The sequence below is a fragment of the Strix uralensis genome, chromosome Z (genome assembly GCF_047716275.1).
Source record: "Strix uralensis isolate ZFMK-TIS-50842 chromosome Z, bStrUra1, whole genome shotgun sequence".
Lineage (NCBI taxonomy): Eukaryota > Metazoa > Chordata > Aves > Strigiformes > Strigidae > Strix > Strix uralensis.
In genome coordinates this window covers 7,528,606-7,543,741 of record NC_134012.1, presented here as the reverse complement: position 1 = coordinate 7,543,741, position 15,136 = coordinate 7,528,606, and the positions used below count along the sequence as shown (strand labels likewise).

The following is a 15,136-nucleotide window of genomic DNA, read 5'->3' as shown; positions in this document are numbered from 1 at the left end:
TTACTGCTATCTGCAAGATTTTAATTTCCTGTCCAGGCAAAATTGTGGGAGTGGGGGGGAGAGGGCAGAAGGAAGGCCTTTAAAAGACCTTTAAAATGCCTGTAGAAATTTATTTGTCAAGGGTTAGCCCTCCTCTTCCATTCTTCCATCAGAGTTTGTGGCCATAGCAACTCTTAACTGGCACCTTCAAAGGTCAGGTCTAATTGTGAGCGGCCTTGCAAAAGGTTTGTAGCGAGACTAGCTATTTTTCAAGCACAAACTACAAAATCTCTGTTCTCAACAAGCCTCTGTCACCAGCTATTATTCCTGAAATTTTCAACATGACAAATCATGTTTGACATTCATTAGTTCAAAGAAAATTTTTTCAGTACTTGGTCTGCTGATGTTTTTCTTCTCTTTTTAAACCTAAATGTGACTCTCACTAGGTAAAATTTGTCAAATGAAAACAGGTAAATATTTTGGGTCATGTTATGGCAAAAATCTGAAACAATCTCTTTGAAGCTGACAAAATTACACACTGGGGTAAGGTCAGTGCATTCTAATATTACTAAAACAAGCTGTTTATCCAACCACTACCGAAAATCTGTTGTTATCAGTACAACTACTGGCTACAAATCAAAACTATATGAATAATGAATGGAGAAGTCATTTAATTATTAAAGTTAAAAAGCAAAAACATATCTAACATCCCTGCAGTGAATTAGGTCACTCGGTATGCAAGGAGAATTCAAACTGAAACTCAAGTGTTGCTTACAAAGAAGCTTTGTACAGTATCCAAGAACAAGGAAGGAGAAAAACAACGGTTTGATTTCAGGGGAAAAGAAATTAAACGGTTATGTCTAGGCCACACTGACAAGCAATACTACGCAGTGTCAAAAAATACTTTGCACTTACTACCCGAATATGTCAGAGCCCTTTAAACTGCTAAAAATATTACAACTCATAGGATGCAAGACTCCAAGAGACTAAAAGGTTAAGTGACTTGTAGAAGGTTATGCATCCATTCTGTGTGCGCACCAACAAAACAGAACCTGCTTCGTTTGATTCTTCTTCTCTGACTTATTCTTTCTTCTGACACAGGGATCTGCAGACTAGAAGGCTGTTCATTTCTGGATATCAATTGATAGAGGTTCACTATCTGTTTTATCCTGATTTAACAACTCTGCTTTTTCAAAACACCAACCACAAGAAGTTTCTAATCCTATCTCCAATGCTGACTTTCTGCAGAGATTCTCAGGAGGATAACATAGCCTCTTTTGCCTTAGGGTCTGCATGTAACAGAAGAATAATACTTGACTCCCACAGTGGTGTGGCATGCTGTGGGAACTTTACCACACAAATAGTTCAATGGCCTCCTGCAATCTGAGGAGAAAGAAAAGTCACAAAAGTTGGGGTCTGTATTTTTCATAAAATAAATCCCTGTGAAACCCTTAATATTAAAATCACATCCATTGAGAACCATGTGCAAAGACTACGATGTAGAAAAGTACCTTGCTGAAATACTTGCCACTGTCTCCATCCAAGCCATGATCTGGCCACCAAAAGTGTTTCCATGATGGTTTGCATGAGGAGGCTGGACAAGCTCAATACTCTGTACATGAGTAAGTTCAGTTGAAACTGCATCTTCCTCTTCAAAAGTATCTGAAACATGGCAGCAACGTATTAATGAATTATTTCAGCTAGTAACTTTGATAGCAAAGAAGAAAACACCTCCAGTTACTGAAGTGTGGCATTTGCTTCAGACACAATGAAAAGAAGAAAAAAGACACAGAAGATCTCTGTTCTTTGCAAAGGAAGCAAGAGGCTAAAGATTTCCTCTGTTCTTCCAAGAGACACAAGAGGTGGGGGATGGTGTACCCCACAGTCTATCACAGCACAGTGAGTCTTCCCAGCCCTCACTATATCCTTTAAAGAAGCTCTGTCAGAAGCAGTTATTGTGAAAATTGGCTAGCGGTGAATGCAGGCAGCCAGCAGCCTCAGCATGTGCTTGTGATTATTCACGGCTGTTATGCATGACCTCTGACGGATGTTGTCAGAGCAGTTTATCACTCACTCAAATGCCTTTCATAGACTTTGACATTTGAGCATGACGTCACATGGTATGGAATATCCCTCTGGTCAGTTGGGGTCAGCTGTCCCAGTCTCCTCGCTGGTGGGGTGGTGTGAGAAGCAAAAAAGGCCTCTACTCTGAGTAAGCGCTGCTCAGCAGTAACTGAAACATCAACACTCTTTCCAGCACAAATCCAAAACATAGCCTCATAGAAGCTACTATGAAGAAAATTAACTGTACTCAGCCAAAACCAGCACAACCATGTATGGTGGGCACCTGTGCAAATGTGTCTAATCAAGGTTGGAGTATGACTTGATTGTTTCATAACCTGTTACAAATCTTGTGATTACCAGAGACAATATAGAACACACAAAAGAGAGAAATACGGATCTGAATCAGTAACCACCTTCTATTATGTATTTCCAATTCCACTCTCAAATGTTTATCCATACATCCTCAAGCTAATCTTTAGGTTTTTTTCAGTTATATTTTATAAGAACAGATTTAGGCATGAGATGAAGTCAGTCTTTTTAAAAGTACATATCTGCACTAAAAGCTACTTGACCTGAATTGTACTTTTGACTTTTGCCATAATTAACTAACTTTATGATTATATAAATGTGTGGATGCATTTGACTAACTTGCACTTTGGACCTACTTAAATTGTTGCATAAGATCCACTCAGAAGACAAACTTCACTATCTGGATCTGATTTATACCTATTTTGCTACCTGGCAGCCTTCACATGCAATATTTTCCTCTCTCTTTACTGTATTTTGCTTGTTCTGTCCCTTTAAGGAGGTGAATTAGTGCTAACAATTATAAGATCCTTCGAGGAAGTTTCCAGGCAAGGCAGTGGAAACCAAAATCATCAACCTCTGATTTGACTTTAATGGTATTAACCATAAGACTGTTACCATGAAGACAAATAACTTGTCTGCTCAAGTCTCTTCAGTTCCACACAGTCTTATTAAATTGTTAAGACTAGAATTTATATTTACAACAGGTTTCATCTTTCCTCAGTAAAACCACATAATGTCTGTTGTTTATACATGGAGTTACAGTTCAGATTTTCCAAATACTAGCATATTTCTTAACTGTTGTGAGTAATTTCTTCTGCAGGGTAACACAGGAACTTTTGAACACAACCATCATTAAGAATAGAGGTTACTATCAGAAGTAAAGACAAACTTGTTTCTTTGCTCAATTTTTCTAATTTGGTTAATTTTTTTTTTACCTATTTTGACCTCCATGCAATGAAGTTTCTCCTGCTTGTTGGGAATGATCTCACAGCGTAAACATAGTTCTTAGTGCTTTCTTGTAAAGACACGGCCAAGCCTGAGTGAATTTTATCCTTCTATCTACATTACAGCTAGTGTCATAGGACTTTATTACCATATTGCAAAGTGCTATGTAAACTGTTAAACTTTACACATATAACCTACATGAAGATCTGCATTTTGTGTCTACTTAAATGCTTGGCCTTCAATCCTGCATTTTTAAGTCTGGAGTTTCTGAAAGACAAAGAAATAGCACTCTGCTAGAATAACTGTCTTACACAACCCTCACAAATCTGGCACACGCTTTTCTACGTGATACCACAACCTCAAGGACCTCTACTCAGACGTTTTGTGTGCTTTTTTCCTCCCTTCCAGCTGCCCATGAGTCATTTGTTCCAACTTCTATGCTGACCACAGTAATCACCTTCCTTATTACTCTCCTGCATCAGGTTCTGAAAGACCTGTTCATAGCCCAGTCGGATTCTTCTTCTCTCAATAGCCAGAGTGTACTCCAGGTGGTCTTCTGTAGACAGAACCTTTACAGGTTCTAGTTCAATCTATGCAAATGAAAAGAAAAAAAAAAAAGTTCTGAAAGCCACAATCATAACAAAGTGTACTTTGAACTTAAATCGCATCAGCATTTTCTACAACCTTTTGCTATCAACTGTCTGAGATGACAAGTTCTATTAATACAAACAAGCACAGAGTTAAAGTTCAAGAGATTCTGCATTATCCTTTCAGAATTATTAAAATTCAATGACAAAGTGCTTTTAGCTTTTAAATACAAACATCCATGAGAGCACATGCAGTTTAAGACAGTTCTCATTTAAAAAAAAAAAAAAATCTTAATATGAGGGTTTGAGTATTGAATTTTTGTATCAGAAAAATAATCCAGTCCCATTGTCAGTGGTGTAGTCTATTGGAAGGTGTACCCCAGAGCCCGCTCCCATTCACTACACAAATAGCCCTCCTCCTCTTTCACAATTCACTCTATACTCACAGATCCATTCCATCTATCTGAGGACTTATTTTCAAAGAAGCACTGGTTTCCTGAGGTGGAGAAGAAACACATGAACACCCAGCACGTGGTGCAGCTTCAGACTCTATACATTCATGCCCAAAATGCTACATGTGCCTAGACACACACCCTTCTCCTGCCAGGATCAGAACTTCTCCTCCCTTAAGTGCTAATTCCCATGTATGCCAGTTCAATGACAAACTGAACCCAAACCTGCACTGGCTTAAGAAAACCACTACATTTAGATAAATACTGCAGAGGTGCCACTGAACAGTCACTTGTGTGATTTGTCTACAAGGTCTAGCCTCAGAAACCTTAAAATAATGTACAAGCACTGCAACACAGACAAATTCAACATTTTGTGTCCTGCAGTGCTGCTGCTAATGTTTCTCAGTCTTTGAGTCTTCATGCAAACCCTCTTGTAGTTTCCTTTGTTCCTTTCTGGTCCCCCTCAAGAGCTTCCTAGCTTTTTCCAGATGGTCCAGCTAAAAGGTTAAGACGGTGAGTGCATACTGTTGCTCTCTGCACAACTTCAGCAACAGTTTTTCAGAAAAGTGGATTTGAAAAAACATTCTTTAATTTCTCCAAGACTTTAATTTGTGATGGAATTTGAACTGAAGTCTCAAACTCCCTCTGGGCCATTCCTGTCTTAAACCTAATCTTAGTTAATCATCACCAATTTAATCCTGAATTAACCTCCCTGGAAATTTGGGCAAAGGGTAAATGGGTTGATGTCATGGATATATCAAACCAATAATAAACAATTCTTACTTTATACTGTTTTAGTGCTTTCAGGTTAACTGATTTAGCCATTATCTTTTCAGAGACAAGGTGGGCTTTAGTTTCGCTAAAACTGTTCTGATCTGTTTCTTCTGCAAACTTAATATATCATTGCAGAAGAGAAAGCAGCAATTATTTGATATATTAATTACTCATGGGATGACTGCTCTCTGCCAATCTGCAGTGGATGTTAAAAGGGCAGAGTCACTGTCATAAGACATTCAACAAGACAGGAAAGTCAGATCTATGATTCTAGTTGCTCATGTTCAAGAAAGTAGAATACAACATACAAAGCGAATTTATTAAGATTATCTGAGGAATATCCGGCCTTTCTCAGGTGAAAACTTTAAAAGCACTGTGCCTGTTTGGCACAGCAATGTGAAGGCCAGCCAGTACCATGGCTGACTTCTAAATACCTCCAGGAAGCCAAACACTGGGGAAAAGAAAAAGCAATGGCATGAAAACTAATTAACATGAATGGCAAACAATTAATTTACATTGGAAGCTAGCTTAAAAATGTCTTCTATCTGAACAGTGATATTTGAATGACCTCCTCAAAAGGGGGAGTGAAGGATAAAGAAACCCCACCCTCAACACCCTTACAGGTTTCAGGATAACAGATCAGTTTCTGAAAAGGAGAGACTGTGCAGACTCACAGAGATCTCTCTTCCAGCACTTGCATTTGTCAATACTGCAGCTCTTTACAAAGACACCAGTTCTATTACTAGCAAGCGTGCAAGAGAAAGTGGAAACAATAAAGAGCAAATAAACAATTTCAGAGCAAAGATGTGTGAAAAAAAATGTCCATAAAATCTGGACTTCATGCTGATTTCCTATTACCGATCAGAATAAACAGGTGTGAACATTTTCCTGTGTTTCACAGCCACAAAAGTTGGGTTATTTCACAGAAACTCCGTCCTAGTAACTTGAAGCATAGAAGAAAACAGAAAGAATACCTTTCCAGCACCAACTGGTTTGGCTACATATGTTGCATATGCCACGCTCACCATTTTTTCAACATTAGTCAAAACATCCTGTACTGTAACCTTGATGCCAACCTACAAGGAAGGAGGTAGTGGAGGAAGGAGACAAAAAAATGGTATTTACATCACTGTCAGTTGAGTTGAGACAAAATGGTGCAGTGTTAATAAAATCAATCATATCCAGTCTCTCAAACCTAAAAGAAAAAAGGTAAAAAACCTGCTCTGCTATTACTGATACATCTCTGAACATGTAAGAACTTCACAGTATTTGCTGAGCTCTGAAAAGCTTTTCAGTACAACTGTGTATGTATGTATGTAAAGTAAAAAATAGAAAAGACACTTAGATTTGGTTTTATGGATATCTCTTTCCATTTACTTGTGCCCCATCTGAATCTTTCTAAGATGTGTGTGAGCAAAAAAGTCTGTATAAATATATAAAACACCCTGAAACACTTGACGGTGAAGCACTGTATTTGATCCTGTGAAACAGGCCTGATGTGCATCAAAGCTTATGATTTTTTTCTAAATTTTAGAACCTTTTGGAATGCATTCTCTGTGAGATGCACCACTCCCACTAATATTAATGAGAATTGGAGTTGGGCACAATGCAGAGAAAAGCACCCTTGAACCTTAAGGTTCAATTCCAATTTCAAGTAAGTGATTGGGCAATGCATTGCATACTTGTTACAATATGGAGAATAAGAACACGCATACACCTGAGATAAATATTTTTGTACCAGAAGTTTCAAAACTACATAGAACTCCATCTGTTCAGAGGATCCTGGCTCTGATCTGAAGACTGATTAGAGGTCAATAGCTTTGGACTGGACCAACACTACCTACTCCATCCTGTTCATTACACCTGCCAAAGATTTTAAGTCCTCAGGGTCCAGTTTCTATTTTGACATGGATTATTTTACAGGAATTGTTCAATTATAATAGTCATTATGAAATCAAGAGTTTCATTAAGTGGTGTTATGGTTTAGATATCTGCACAAAGCTTCTTCTGAAACAAATAAGACTGGACCCATGTTACATTCCTCTACTCCTCCCACCTCTCTTCTATTCTTTAGATATTGTTAGGAATAAGAGTGATGATCTCTTACCTCCATGCTGGTTTTGAATGCTCTGTTCACCTTAGCCTTGATGGTAATAATTTGTCCAACCCTGTTAAGAAGAATAACATCTTATGGTATGTAATCACGCAGCTCAGTAAGGGCTTGAACCTGCCTCTCTAGGTATTCCTAGTAGTAGTGAAGAAAATCTCATTAATCAGTCTGTGTCTTCTATACTGTACTGAAAATGCACTGAAACAGGTTTAGCACTGTTAGTCATCAATCAGACTTCATTCATGCTCAGTAACGATTTTTGTCACTCAGAAAACTGCAAAAGCTTAATACCAGCATTCTTTCTCCTTGCTGATGTCTGTATGATGTCAGGTGTGCTTTAGGCCCCAAGTCCCCCAAGAAATTTTGGCCTAGATTCTGGTTTTGCTCAAAGGCACATCCTGCGGTGAGTTACACCAAATCACTAAGTATAGCTGCAAAACCACACAAGATATACCCCATGTGCATTCTCGAGCATACCTATACATGCACATGAGGAAAAAATCCCAGGACAAAAAGTGCTCTTTGACATCTTTGAAGGGTGGGTAAAGAGTTCACTTTCTACATTTTGGCCAAAACCAGGGCTGCAGCATGTCCCTTCTGTCCTAACAGCATACCACTGAACAACTACTCTCTCCCATTTACCTACACAGAATACCTAGACAGAATTATATATTTTTACTTACATAGAATCAAATTTAAATGAGAAAGTAATTTCTTTCCTTCCGGAATTTCTAAAGTACCTGTTATGTGTTGGTAACAAGAGTAACCCTTGTCTTCAACCCCCTAACATCCTAACAGAAGGCAATGCTGAAAGGTTGGAAAGACAGCACTTTCTCCTGAAGTTGCCTTATTGAGCAGAGCAGTAAAAGGACATGATGTGCATGCTAAGTCAGAGCCACAGCCACAATAACTGAGCATCAGGCCACTGCCTTCAGGGAATTTAGACTGACTTGCAACTGCTAAAGATCAGACCCAGAGCAGGCAAAGTACAGCTAGACATCTGAGACTGCAAAATATAACTCAGACTGCTTGAGTACCTATGAGATAGGCATTTACAGCTAATGATTTGACACAGTTATGACCCCAGTTTATAAAAAAAATTCTTTGTAATTTCTTCCTAATTTAATGAATAGGGTTTTGACATGTAAAGCTTTTCTTAAACTGTTTATCTCAATGCCAGAATTTCAAATGAATTGTTACCAAACACTAAAATGGGGAATAGGAAACCTGCTCCATCAGGAACAACCAACTACACAGAAACTTTCTCTTTCTTGTCCACATTCAAGAACGCTAGTGGAAGCCTTTGAGTAGACGGGGGGAGAAATGGTTAGAGGAAAGAATTAGGACTATCTGCAGATACACAGCCCTCATTAGTTTTTGAAGAATGTATTCAGAAGGAGTTTTTCCATCATTCATTGCAAAGAAAAAGCACAATTATTAACGTAATAGTTCTAAACTGCACAGCTAAGGGAACCACCAGCTCATTTACAAAAAAGAGAATGTGTTCAGAACAGTAACAAAATATTTATGTTTAAGATTGGAAAAGAAGTTAACATTATGGTCTCGTAAAAAGGCCTTAGAAAGCGTAAGAGACAGAACTCACTCAAGTACCCTGAAACACCTCTGAAGATTGTGTGTCTGTCACAAAACTCCCAAGAGAACACAGCAGTAATAACAAGTACAAGGTGAAAAAAAGACAGAATATATTCATGAGATACTCTGTGTTTGAACATGACACATGCTGATAGTGAGTGTGAGGCTTTTCTTAAAAGAAGGAGAGTCCAGAGTCTCTGCAGATGCTTGCAGAGGACGTCATGGTCCCTGCCAAGACACGATGCTGCATTGTCCATGAGGTCCCAGCAGTGACTGCAGAGGTCTCTACCTCAGGCTTACTGTCAGGGTGCTGTTCTTCTCTACAAAGACTATTTATTTGACCTTTGTCAGTGACACCTCCCTGGTGACCTCTCCTCCTCTGTGCGATGACATTGCATAACAGAGGTTGAGAGAGGTAAATCTGGGTCTGTCCGCCTTTGAGGAAACTGCAGGGTAGGAACAACAGAACAAAGCTGGACGTGATCTCACTCAGCCTGAGACACCAGTCCCGCAATGAGGTGAGTTTGGACTGCACAGACATTAGACACCCTGACTGACTGACTGGCATCTTCCCTGGTGCTCCAGCCCGTGCAGCTGGACTCACATTTCGCCATAGAAAAGTGTAGGCCTCTGGGGTCCGTGGCCATATCAGAAAATAATGATGTCTGAACTGAGGTGATCAGGTGGTGTGATACCAAAACATCTTTTCATACACTTTCAGGAGCTGTTTCAGAATGAAATGTTTTACATTGTATCATGTATTCTGGCTCTGGACAAACTGATGTAAGCCAAAAGATCTGATCAGCTTGGGTGCTAATAGATAGGTAAGGGCAGAAGTCCCAGACCACCACGCTTTCACTTGTAACTGGCAGAAAGCTTCTGAAATGTATCAGAGTGAACTGAATATGATTTACATAAGGAGCACTAACAAAATTTAAATAAATGTAATTTAAAATCAGATGTTCTTATTACCACTGAATTGCTACATATTAAAAGACAAGGAAGAGGGATTTATTAGTTATCATGGCATAAAACTGAGTTTTGCAATATACAGATTTGTGGAAATCTGTTTCCATGTCAACTGAAAAGAAATATGCACACAAGAGTTAATCTAAGACTTACAGAACATCTGGTAACCTGAGTTAGGTAAATGCAACCTTACAGCAGGTAACTTACAGAACATGTTTTTAATTTACAAGAATGAGATACAAGAGGTCTCTTATTTGTGCAAGATGTTTGTATAATCAACAAGATCTGGCAAAATTTAGGACATTACAGGGTAAGCTACAAACAGGATGTTAGGGATGACGGGAGGCTGAAAAATAATTACTGAAACCACTTCACAGTTACTATGTTTGTACTCTATATTCTTGTTAAAAATGAAACATTGGCACCACAAGTGGAAGGAGAACTAGAGACATAGTCAGAAACAAATTTGGAAGGAAAAGTGTTGTCATTATATTTTAGAAGTTCTGTTCTGCTCTCAGAAACAAGAGACAAAATTGCTCTGAAGCTACTGAAGTCTGAAACATTAGGCCTGAAAGAAAAACATTACCCTGACTTCATTTGTAGGAGTCTTTGATTACAGTTTTCACAGACAGAATTTTTTCCTAAGGACAAAATTAAAACCACAGAACAATTACAGGCAAGACAAACACCTTAAAAATTTTGTAAAACAGACCAAGAAATTCTCCTGAGTTCTAGATTCAGTATGAACATGTTCACTTCTTTGCTACTGGTTCTAGTTCTCATCCTAACGGCTGCTACTCTAAAAATCCACTGTTGAAGTGGGAGTGGATACTTATCTTACACTCGTGTACTGCAAAGTTTTGAATTGACATCAGCTGTACATTTGACAGACATTGTTGCTTCATTCACAGTCAGGACAACTGCATGTGCATAGGTCTGTGTAATCAGGTCCACCCCATCTAAGCAGTCATTAATTTCCAGACTGCAAGGTGTACAAACACACGAAAAATACAGAGTAATGGCTTTAAGTTTCTGTAATGATATGGTTTAGGAATAAATGTGCTATTTTCTCTTACAGTGTCTTTTATCCCTTGGAAAACCATGAAAAATGGTTAAAACAAAAATTAAGTCCTGTATTATCTTGTAGACTCAGTCAATATTCAGTGATCACAAATGCAAAACATTTCTGTTTTGTTACATCAACACATTTTTTTTAAAAGAAAAGAGAAGGTAAGAAATAAAGATGTCCTGGTTTAGCCAGGATACGGTTAAGTTTCCCCAGCAGTGGCGGGGGGAGCTCTAGCCGGGTTATATATCATGCGGATGTCACATCCTGGCGCCGAAGCGAGAGGGTCGGTTAACACGTGTGTTATGCCATCGCGCTTCTCACTGCTGTATTGGTAGATATTTTGCTCTGTTCATTATTATTATTGTTACTGTTATTGTTGTTGTTGTTGTTTGTTGTGTTACTGTTGCTCTGTTGTATTAAACCTTTCCTTATCTAAGCCCTGGGGCTTTGTATTTCACTCCCTTTGTGGGGGAGGGGCAGCGGCCGAGTGGTCTCAGACCCCGGCAGGGACTGAACCACCACAAAAGACCACTTGCAACAATAAAAAATTAGAACAATAACTGTTATAGGCATGTATTCCTTATTTAACAGAGCTGAGTAATGGCCTGCAGCATTCACTTTAACTAAAGCCAAAGATCACTGAACCATGAGTTTCTCACCTGGCACCTAGGTCGCCAAGTCAAAGTAGCTACAGTTTATTTTTGACCTGTGAAATTGATCTGTTTTCTAGGTGGGTCAGGTTATCACAGATAGAAAAGAGCAGTTTTGAGACTTAACCCTGTGACTCTGGGGAGTTCATTGGCCTGCTATCACAGATTTTATAATGCCTCAGTTTATCTCTGCCAAATAATAATCTATAGAATGAAAACATTTGACAGTTGTTAACTGGTTTTGTACCTGGCAGCCTCTTCAAACTGTATGTCATCCATAGATGCTGTCACGCAAGACACACCAGCATGTTTCTCAGCTTCAAAAGAGACACATGGACACACAATTACCACATTGCATTTGCAGCAAGCTATTCATCTATATACTTGTGCATGAGAGACAGAGATGAAACACAGTAGATCCCAGCTCTTCCTTTGATCACCCTAAAGCAAGTTTGCGGTGGACCCCTTAGAAAAAAAGCTAAATAAGATTAAAGTTAATAGTTACCGTGAAATAAGGGTAACATCAGGAGATGAGACTAGATGATGGTAAAGATTCTACTCAGTTTGAAAAGCTCTCTTTAAGGTCTTTCTCTAAAAATGAACATCCTGGTAAGAAAGGACTAACAAGCATGTTGCACGACAAAAGGAGTCACAAAGTGTTAACCAGTGAGGAAGTTTTGTCACTTGAGGATTCTCGGACACAGCAGAAAGATCTACTGGCTTGTTAGAGTGGTCACAGCAGTGGAAAGCAGGTAAGTACATGTCCTCAGTGCTGTACTAAAAATGCAGAAACTAAATAAAAACAAATACAAACAAGATTTAAAAATTCAAAACCAAGTATTTACTTATTGTAAAATATTTTTACCAAAATTTGAACTGTGTTCTTCATCTCCCTAATATGCATTTTGTTGTGAAAAAACAATGCACCCTATTTATATTAATTATGAAGGTTAATCTGGAAAAGGTAAACTTCTTCTTTACTGTTAATATTTAATAGCCCAATAGTTCTCTTTTACCGCAAGTTATTGTGATTTATTATTTATTTGACCATAGCACCTAGAGTTCCAAGTCAGAGGCTAAATCTCTACCACGGTAGGAGCTGCATAAACACAGGGAACCCCCCTTCCAAAAAGTTTCCTGAGTGACAGAGGCAAAAGAGAACACTAACAGGAAACCTAGAAAACAGCACTGCAAAACAGGCAGGAATTCTCACTCCCAAGCAGCCCAATATTTTTAGTGAGCATCGCAAGAAAAAGCTTGGAGGAATTAGAGGATGGTGCACCAGTTATACCAGTATCTGAGGAGTTCCCTTTGAAAATATGAGGGTTAAACACATGAAGGCACTTGTTAGAAATACAAAAAACTGCAATGAAAGGGAAGAGGTCACTGTTGACTAAGGCTGGAATCACCACTGTGATGTTTGTGATGAGTAAGATAGTGATAGTCATAAATAGCCTCAAAAGTGAGGAAGTAGCCAGACAGGTGGATAACACAGAAAGCAGCAGGATATGAAGTGAGGAAGGTGCAAAACCCAGGCACTTGCAACTGCACCAGCTGGAACTGATGCAGGTGGAGAGATGGTAAAGTCAAAGAAATCCATGCCTGGCATGTTGAGTTTGCTGTGACCGAAAAAGCAAAGCAAGGGGAGATGTTAAAAATCCTTTGTGTGCGATGGGACTAGCCCTGTGGCATGAATGACTGCTGCTGCCCTAAGTCTAACCAAGTAAAAGCAATTATGAAAGTGAGCTCTAGTGGCAGATCTGCAGCTGATGAAGATCATCACAGGTTAACCCGAGCCCAGGGGGCAAAGATGAACCACTGTAGCAGCTAGGACTCTGACACTTCAGAGCAGGGACCTGAGTTCAAGGGTTGCTGAGATCAGTTCAGAGTCTCTTCACAAAGAGCACTGTTAAGGGGTAAATTGCTGAAGGGCTGAAATCAAATGACTCCTTCGTCCTAAAATAAATCTCAAAAAAAGTGTGATCATACTAGGAAGTTGCTACGTGCTAGGTAGTTTCTGGGTTATTGTGTGGGACAAGTTCTCCAGGATCCCAACTCTTTCTATATAGGAAGCGCAGATTATGTAAAGCCGCACCAAGCGCAGCACACACCTACGCAGCGAGCGCACCACGGTCACCGCGTCGCATGGAGACGCCATCCAGACATGAGTTCCTCAAATATACCCGCTATTCTCCACAAGGCTCATTATGGACTGCTAATGTATGCAGCTGTACTTGGAAACGGAGTTCACTGACAGCAGAGATGGCAGAGCCTTGGGTTTTCTTAGTGCTTTAGATGCGGCTTTCACTTCCAGAAGTTAGCTGAGGAGATTTTAAAAGTTTTTGAAGCTGAGTTACACCAGACACAGAGTGCTCTGCATGCTGGTTGGATTTGTGGTGGGTTTTTTTTTTTTTCCACCCATGTGCCAGTATTCTTAAATTAGTACTTTTCTTTCTTCTAGTATTTCTCTTTTTTCCATCCCTTTTTTCCCTCCGCTGCTCTTTTTAAATTCTCCTCATCCTAACCACCATCACCCCCTTCTTCGCTATCCCCTGAGATCTGATGCTCCTCTCCAGCCCCACAAGCCTTCTCACTCACTTGATGCCTGTTCCTAATCTGAACCCCCAAATCTCACACATTCCCCCTGCCTAAAACCTTCCCTCAAGCCCCCCCTTTCCCAGCTACCCAGGGGAAAAATTTCACCTCCTCCTCGCCTGTCATCGGCAAATACCGGGACGGGGCTACCGGTTTTCAGGGAACGAGACGCTGTCCGCACACAGCCGGCGAGTTTAAGTCGCATTTCTGAGGGGAGGGGGGCAACAGGGCGGCCTCCGGGGCACAGCGTGGCGGGGGCGCCTCTCCCCGCCGCCCTGAGGGGACGCTCCCCCTCCCTCCCTCCCGCCCTCCGGCCGGGCCGCTGCCGCCCCTGCCCCTCTACCTGCGAGGCAGGCGGTGGCGTCCATCCACTTGAGGAGCTGCCCGGCGCCCAGCTCCCCGCGGTGGTTGGCGTGGGCCGGGAAGACAGTCTGGCACATGCAGACGCTGCCGCCCGCCGCCGGCGCGCCCCGCTCCATGGCCCCAAAGAGTGAGGGGGCAGCGGCGGCCGAGGCTCCCCCGGGCACGCAGAGAGGCAGCGCTGGCGCGGCTCGGCCTCTCCGCTGCCTCCCGGGCTGGGGCGGGACCGGCCCGCCCCAACGCCCAGGGCTGAGGTGAACTCGCCTCTGGCCGGGGCAGCGCCGCTGCAGGGGAGGCGGGAAGGAGCCGCCGTGCTGAGGGGAAGCGAGGAGGTGCCAGGGCGCGTACCGGGGCACCGCAGAGCCAACGCGGCCCCCGCAGGGCAGAGGAGGGTGGCAGCGGGGCTGTGGCCCGTTGTTACCGCCCTGCTGCCCGTTTCCATGCCCCGCGGCCCCTGCCCCCGGACCTCTGAGGCCGCCTCATGGCCTGGCATCAGCTGCCACGATGGCGCGGCGGGCAAGAGCCTGTGCTGCTGGTGGCTTTCGGTGTGCGCATCGCCACTGGAATATTTATAGTTTGCCCAGATTATTATTATTTTTCTTTTATCGAAGTCTTGCTCTCCTGTGTTGTCACCAACTTGACAGCCCAGCAGATGGGCGCAGGGAAGACACGTTCCCATC

The 15,136-nt window shown here is 41.3% G+C and overlaps 1 protein-coding gene across 3 annotated transcripts in view; it reads right to left on the bottom strand.

Annotated features, from left to right (window-relative positions):
• The window catches only part of ACOT12 (acyl-CoA thioesterase 12), a 33,011-nt gene extending 18,347 nt beyond the window's left edge, over positions 1-14,664 (bottom strand). For all 3 annotated transcript variants that reach the window (XM_074855874.1, XM_074855876.1, XM_074855875.1), the window contains exons 1-6: positions 14,440-14,664; positions 11,749-11,818; positions 7,218-7,278; positions 6,085-6,186; positions 3,755-3,887; positions 1,491-1,641 (exon numbers count right to left, since the gene is read on the bottom strand). In XM_074855874.1, the coding sequence (XP_074711975.1) occupies positions 1,491-1,641; positions 3,755-3,887; positions 6,085-6,186; positions 7,218-7,278; positions 11,749-11,818; positions 14,440-14,575 (653 nt within the window). In that variant the 5' untranslated portion in view covers positions 14,576-14,664. The remainder of the gene's footprint in view (positions 1-1,490; positions 1,642-3,754; positions 3,888-6,084; positions 6,187-7,217; positions 7,279-11,748; positions 11,819-14,439) is intronic.
• Positions 14,665-15,136: the final 472 nt, after the last annotated feature.